The sequence below is a fragment of the Ambystoma mexicanum genome, chromosome 5q (genome assembly GCF_040938575.1).
Source record: "Ambystoma mexicanum isolate Mex_15411 chromosome 5q, UKY_AmexF1_1, whole genome shotgun sequence".
Taxonomy (NCBI): Eukaryota; Metazoa; Chordata; class Amphibia; order Caudata; family Ambystomatidae; genus Ambystoma; species Ambystoma mexicanum.
Genome location: NC_090933.1, coordinates 220079137 through 220086999, shown reverse-complemented (window position 1 = coordinate 220086999; position 7863 = coordinate 220079137). Strand labels below are relative to the sequence as shown.

The 7863-nt window shown below is 44.9% G+C and overlaps 1 protein-coding gene across 1 annotated transcript in view; it reads right to left on the bottom strand.

Moving 5' to 3' along the window:
- Window positions 1–1450: 1450 nt before the first annotated feature.
- TSHZ1 (teashirt zinc finger homeobox 1) overlaps window positions 1451–7863 on the bottom strand; it is a 136688-nt gene continuing 130275 nt past the window's right edge. Inside the window, exon 2 of the mRNA XM_069620740.1 lies at window positions 1451–6007. Coding sequence (XP_069476841.1) covers window positions 2823–6007 — 3185 coding nt within the window. The 3' untranslated portion in view covers window positions 1451–2822. The remainder of the gene's footprint in view (window positions 6008–7863) is intronic.

The following is a 7863-nucleotide window of genomic DNA, read 5'->3' as shown; positions in this document are numbered from 1 at the left end:
TTCCCAAAATAAAAGTCTCAATTATCTTTTGCTAAAAAATCTGACTGGTCTTGAGCCAACTCGCCTTTGTGACTAAGTGCACTCTCGGGAGGGGGAGGTTGTGCTTCAATCTAGCCAGTGTGTTTATGCAACCTTTTTATCCTTAGCTCATATTTATTGGCACCCATGTCACGTTAGTTTTGTTTCTCTTTTGCGACATAATAAATGTTAATAGGTTAATAATCACAGTGCCTTGTCTATTTGTGAAAGAATAGTGCTTTATCTAAGAGATGCCAGGTCAAGAGAGTCTTGGCTCTGCAGGTAACCATCCATGTATCCCCTGATCTGTGAAGTACCGGCTCCAATATAAAGAGGTGTGTTCCATTTCATACTCTCGAGCGTCTGTACCCAACATTGTCTCTACAAAAGAGGTAAGGTCCACTTAGGCCGGAATCTTTCCTGCTAGATATGCCACATCCCTGCTAGAAATCCATTCTTGAATTCTGGTTTTGGGTGCCCAGTTGGAGAGATCCAGGCCTCAGTTCCATGGAGCTCTTTCTTGGTCACTCGCATCTTCAGCTGCATGCGGTTTCTTGTTTCTTCATTCTATCCAGAGGTTTATGTTTGAGTTTACAGCAGACACAGGAAGGAAAGATTACGGTTGCAGCTCACACTTTTAGGTTCTATACTGTGATTGGCTGATATATGATGAACATTATTTTTCTTCCATCTCTTCAGCAGAGATGGAGTTTACTTCTAATGAAATCACGGCTTCTTCAACACATTAAGTTATGAAATCCCTACATTGTGCAGAACAATGCCTACCACAAACAATGTTCCATTTCCAAGAGGTACCTCCATTCACTCCACAAGAACATCTATTGGAATTGTAGAAGTGAATGTCCTAGATGAATGGAACTGGATCTCTGCTGCATGGTGCCAGTCATGTGGTTTATTTTCACCCTTGTAGTAAAGAGCCACGTAGGGGCCTGGCACCCATGCTCTGTGCAGAATTCAGCATGTTTTGTTTGCTACAATTGGGCGGATCTTAAGAAGCCCTGGAGTGGAACTTTCCTCTTAGGCTAAACTATATACAATATAAAAGATAGTTGAAACATCATAAATACTAGAAGTGAGTTGATGCATACACGCAACAGTATGCGTACATTCACACAGTGCAGGAAGAATCCTTTGACCAAACGTCTAAGCCCATCTTACACCGTAAGATCTAGAAATGATACACCCAACACTAATTATTGAAGCGGCAGCGATCCTAAACGCGTCGCTGATTAAGATTATGGTGACTCCTTCTCGTGACGCGAATGCCTATGGGTTTGAATGAAGCACGCCAGGCTACAGATCCTGGATAGATGATCCTGAATAGAGATTTCTTGGATGATTGCATTGGTGATGCCACTTGCTGCTGAAATAGCGCCTCAAAGGCAAAGTAATGACGACATGACAGGGCACATAAATCAAGAACTGCTTGTGGGTTTATTTTACACTTGAGAAAACAGTGGGTTTAATTGTGTGAACCAAAAATGTACTGTACAATATTAATGATAGAACATTAAAATGTATAATTCGTAGTGCATTGCTTGCTTTATTTTGACTTTATTTTAATTCAGGTTTTTTTTTTAATGTCTGTTAGTTCCTTTAGTACATGCATCTGAACTGATGCAGGTGCCAGTAAAATGATTCCCTATTTAAATCAAGTTGCAGGAACTAGATTTCTTTTCCAAAAATTGTGGTTTTACACTATGTACACAGAGATCGAATATAAAATGACATTATAAAAAAGTTCAAAGAGAAAGCATACAGCCAGAAGGTATAAAGAAAGTTAGAACACTTTAACATGTTAAGATATGTAGAATAGAATTTAAGCTGATGCTGGCCATTTACAAGGAACATAGTTCAGTATTTGCTCCATGTTTGATTTGTATTTTAATTAACCAATGTTTCACACAATAGAAAGATAAGCTTATACCAAAGCTTGCATTTGTAAATAACTATAAACTCCAGCACTTACTGTACAGAAAAAGAAAGAAATAAAATTGTACATGTATTTAAATAGAAGCTTGCATACTTTTTGCCAAAAATGGCATTTCTTTTAGCATCCAGAGGGTATGGGCATAGTGGCGAGTTAATTTGATGTCTGTATGGTTCTATACCCATCTCTATTTTGACAGATATAAAATCGATATAAATATTAACATTTGTGGACTTCAGAACCCATTGAGTACTAGACAGATCTCCATCCTTCACGGAGATGCATGCATGTTACAAACCAGTTCTTTATTAAAAAAAAAAGCATGTTATTATATTTTGTTTTAAAATATGTTTTTTGTCTGACACAGACTTGCTTTGAGTGAAATGCCTTCAGCCTTTTTTTAGGGGAAAGGCACATTAATGCTTTTACAGTTCTCAAAGGGTTAACCTGACGCTACTGTCTCTGACCTTTATTGTCATGGCAACATTGCAATTTTACGATGTTCTGTTTGTCATTGTTCTTGGTGTCTTTTTTTTCCTCTTTGCAGCTAAAATAATGTCTCTCAATAGTGTCTCCCACTATTTTCTACAAAAGATAGCTTGACATCAAGAAAGATGTTGAAAATAAAAGGTCAGACTTGGACTCACAAAAAAAAAAGAACATGCACAGATCAGACAGAGCATATAAATAGAACTATAAAATATATGTAAGAAAAAAACAGGTCCAGCTAGGCAGTTCAGCAACAAAAGTAAGACTGATTTCAGAGGCTCAGGTCAGGCCTAGTGCAGTACTATGAATACGTTTAGTGCAATGTTCCTGTGGTCACTTGCATGCCTGACTGCATACCTGGACACTATTGTTTTTCTAACTCGGTCACATAGATCAGGTGGTCCTCCGGGGACTTGCCGTGTGTTTTACTAAGGTGCAGTTTGACTGCGTGCTTGCTTGCAAAAGTTCGGTTACACAGCTTACACTGGAATGTGGAGCCCGAGTCCTCCTCGGGAAGTCCCAGCGAGCTTAACGTCTTATTGGCAAGGACTTTGGAAACATTCTGCTCTTGCATCTGGTTCAGAGATAGCTTAGAAAGATCCTTCAGACAGAAGCCTAAATGCGTCTCTAAGTGCCCAATGTAAGTAGACGCAGTCCTAAACTGAGAGGCACAATCATTGCAAAAGAACACAGGGTGTCCCGTGTCCAAGTTCTTTAAAAACTTTGTTCCACCTGTCCGCCTCAACTGGTACTTCACATTGGCCAGCCAATGGCTAATGGTGGTCATGGAAAGACCAGTAAACTTAGAGATATGCACCCGCTCCTGAGGGCCAAGGTCCGACATTATATACTTGCCTTCAGCCGTTTCGCGCAAGCTGGAGGCAAACTGGGCCTGAAGGATAAGTAGATGCTGTGGGTTCCAGTTGGATTGCCTGCCTTTCCTTTTGTGTACTGGTGAAAGCTCATCCAAAGCTTCCTCGAAGCTGCTTCCATCAGCATCAGATTTCTCTGACACAGTAGAGGGAGTCGAAGACTTGGGCGTCAAACGTCCAGTCAGGTTTTTGACCATATCAGAAATATCCATCAGTGCACTTTCTCTCAGAGGAGAGGATACTGAATCTGTCATGCTGGAAATGAGAGGCTTGTTTTTGGATTTGGTTAAATCAATTGGCTGATCACTGTTCTCATAGTAGTACCGATCAATGGCATCCGCCTGCTTGACAGGTGTCGTGGGATAAATGGGCTTATCCAGCATGCTATTGCTTATCTTGTACAACATGGCTAAAGGGTCCAAGGAGGGACTTATTGGCTTTGAGACTTTGCCTAGATGGGTGTTCATAATCGATTGCAAAGCACTCAATGGATTAATGAACGGGGGCTCTGGTGAATGGTCAGTGATGATCCCTAAATTATTGCAGCCATTGGTGACTTTAATTCTGAGGGGTTCTGTGCCATTTGGTGTATGGAGAAGCTCTGCTTGACTGTCCTTCTTAGCCTTCTGAGCTTCAACATCAGGGATTTTTGTAACTATTGGTTGGCTGTTACCTTGGTCGGATTTTGGAAAGTCTTTATTCTCTTTAGCTTCTGGAGACATTACTTTGACTGGAACACTCCTTTCCTTCTCCACAGATTTCTCTTCTTTCTTCACATTTATTTTGCCAGTGACCTTTTCCACCAGCTCTTCCATAGCTGAGACATTGCTTTTGTGAGGTGGGGGTGTTGGGCTGCCGGGAGAATGGATTAGTGCATTATGGTCGGAAGACAGTGACTTGACGCTGCTGGCGTACGAGGGCTGCATCTGAACACTCTGCACGGTGGACTGAAGGCATTTCAGTGACCCTGGCAACTGATAGGCTGCATGGATGCTGGGATAACCACCCCAGGAAGGAGCCCCATTCTGAGCCTTGCTGATTGCACTTGTGACTGTATTTTCTAGAGATTTTAAAATATCTAGTCCTCCTTTAGGGCTGTCATCCAGATCCTCTTCTCTGAGGTACTGATACACAGTTGTTGGTTCAAACTTTTCGGTGGAGTCCTCAACCTCTTCTTTGATCTTTTTTTCTGGCTCGGGTACTAAAACCTTTTCCCTTTCAGGCTCCCTCTTCTCTTCAGAATGTGTGGATCCGGTGGGAGAGTCTGGCTGCTTTTTAATATTAGATGCCGGTAGCCGGGAATGGGTCGTGGGAGGCAAAGGTATGGACTGAATCTTTTCCTCCACCACTGCATCTAACACTAACTGCTTTCCCTTTTTGGAGGCAGAGTTTGTCACTTTCAGAAAATGTCCGGTGACCATCATATGCGCAGTCAGCTGCTGTAATGTGTCATGGGAACTGCCACACTCCATGCATTTCAATATTTGAGCTTTTCTGGCCTCAAACTGCCAAGTGTAGCTAGCACCGTTCTGATACCCATACCGGTTGTTTGGAGTGACATATGGGTTAGCAGACTTCGGATCCTTTGAGGAGTCGCTTGTTGGTGTTCCTGGTGTGGCCCCTGCTGGCTCGGGTGAACAAGGAGAGACCAAGTCCTGAAGTGCCCGCTTTTTGGTGGAAGGGACAAGCTTGGTGATGGCTGGCACCGGCTCCTTCAGAGGCACTTTCTGGTAATGCTTTGTTTTTATCATATGCACACTCAGATCCTGCAAAGATTCAAAGGAATGTCCACAGTACATGCACTTTAACACTTTCTGTGCGTCCTCCTTGCCTTCCATTTCCATGAGGGAGCGCTTTCTCGGCTTTGACCACCGCTTGGTTCGCTCAGATTCTCGATCACGGTTGTCATCCCTATAATGTCCAGTCTCGTTCATGTGCACGGTAAGCTCAACCAGGGTGTCATATGCCGCACTACAGTCTTTGCAGCGAAACTTGCTTGCACCAGTGAACACGGACCCGTAAAGCTTATTGTTTTGCCGGTAAAGCTGCACAGTGCTAAAGAGACTTGGCTCTGGTAGGAGCCCGTAAGAAGTCTGTTGCAGAGTTTTTGCCAGTGCAGCTTGATGCCAGTCATAACCCGAGCCACAGCTGTTACTGGTGCTGTTGCTACTGGTACTGTGACTAATGTGATTACTGTTACTTGTGGCAATGTGGGCGTTAGTTGTGGCGTTGGCATGGGAATTTGTTTCTGAATGCTCATTCTGGCTGCTTTCGCTGTTTCTGGTGCTAGGGCCGCACTTCTTTAAGTCCAATGCAAGAGTTGACCAGCAGGATTCGGACAGCAAGTTTGCATAGACAGCTTTGATTTGTGCCAAGCTGTCCTGCGGATAGGAAGCATGGTCTGCACAAGGAGCATCCTCTTTCTCTTGGCCGTCCTTGGACGAGGTACTTTTGAAGTCAGCCAGCTGGTCGCTGTTCTCACTGAATGGCGATCCGTAGCCGGCATCCTGGTTTGTCGCAGTGCTGCCCGGAGAGTTCTGGTAGCTCTGAGCCTCTTTGCTCTCCGGTTCTTCATTGCACAAATATTCATTTTCCTGGACATCCAGGGACAGCCCGTCGTCTTCCACAGGGTCTTCATCCAATTCTGCCGCCTTCAATTCTTCCTCCGGGACATACGCTGAAAAGAAATTACAAACGTATGTTAATGAGAGCGTTCTTATTTTTTTTTTTTTTGTAAACAGTAAAAGGCACGGCATAGTCTATTCATTAAATATTACGATCAACTCTGGTGCAGTATTTTTGTAGATAAGCTCTCCATGGACTCCCACACCAAAAGTGCAACAGAGCTTTAGAAATCCATATTTGTGTAAAACCATTCTGAATATCTTTTCCTTCTCGTGAATATTTTAGAAAACATCACATGAAAAGATGGACAAGTCATAAGGGCACACTTTAAAGCGAAAAACACACGTCTTTCCCACACACAGACAAGTAAGGAACTATTGCTGAAATGCCAGAGCTACTGGGGAAAAAGACAAGCAGGTTTGGAATCCCCGTCAAGCACGGCTGAGCGGCAGCCATGTTTGTTGGTGAAGGGAAGCTCCCCACAGCCGGCTCACTGTCCACCAATTGTGCTCCCCTGGGTGACATCAGGCGCATGCAGGCCTGCTCGAGGAGCACGCGCCTTTATTCCAACAGTGCTAAACATGTTGAACGGGATTATGAGAAATCTCAAGGAGACGATCAAAAAGAGTTTGGGAGCTAGGCTAATCCATGTTAAAGGCTCTCCATCTCATTCAAAAGCGGGTGGGGGGGGGGTTCAGAAAATTCAAGGAATTTGAAAGACATTGGGCGGGTTGCTGCCGGACACGTAAAAGATTACTGGCGCCTGACTTCCCGGTGCCACTGGGCTATTACAAGTCCAGCGGCTGGGAAGTCAGGCGCCGGTAATTCCGTGTCCCCACTCCCATGGGAGTGGGGACACGGAAGCACTGGCACCATTGTTAACGGTGCCGGTGCTTCCGTGACGGTTTCACTTACCATGACCGCTGTGCCTGGCACGGTCAGCCCTGTAGGGCACAGCAGCTCCGGCAGGCAAACCCGTAGTTTGCCGGTCCGGAAACAAGGGTGCGGCAGAGCTTACCGGCACCCTTATTTCCGGACCGGTAAACTTGGCATGAGGTCCATTGATTTTTGTTTTCCATAAAAGTTTAAATTACAGCATTTCAGCTATGATCCCAATTAAGGCAATGTTTGAGAAGTGGCTATTGTCAATCGATTTTGCTCCCATCAGCCCCACTATTGCCACCACAAAAAACAGGTCTTCCTAATTTGCCATACGAAGGTAGTGGGCCTCATTACGAGTTTGGAGGCAGCCATGCCCTTAATAAGGGCATGGCTGCCTCCAATCTCGGGTCCGTGTCCCTGAATGGGGAAATACTGGGCCATTCCGACTTTGGAGGGCCCGGTATTTCCCCATTAAGGGAACCCAGACCCAGACCATCCCCATTTCCATTTGAGCCTCCATAGGGCTCAATGGGAATGGGGAGCATGCTAACAACGGGCCCGTTAATGACGGGCCCGTTGTTAGCATGCTTGTCGCCTCGCGGGACCCGCAAAGGACGTCTGGTAAAACCAGACGTCCAGAGCGGGTCCCACGAGGGGCCCTCGAAATAGGGCAGTACGGGGGTTAACAGCTCCGGCACATTTACCGGTGCCGTTAACCCCTTACTGCCCTCCTCGTATTGAGGCCCAGTGTGTTATAAAGGATGGTGCGTGAAATGTGCATCCATTGGAGAACTTGGGAAGGTATTTCCAGCGAAGGTAAAGTGGACCTTGTCCGTGCATGGATTACTGCACACGGTATGGGGACCAAGGCCAGCAACAGAATGCCAGATTGGTTTCCACCAGCGCTGGGGAGCAGTAGAAATGATGGAAGCAGAAAGACGGTCAACATCAGCAAAAGGACTTATATCAGAACTGTTTATTTCCCATTCTGCTGCATCACTTTTTCGCAGTATCCTCAATGCTCAC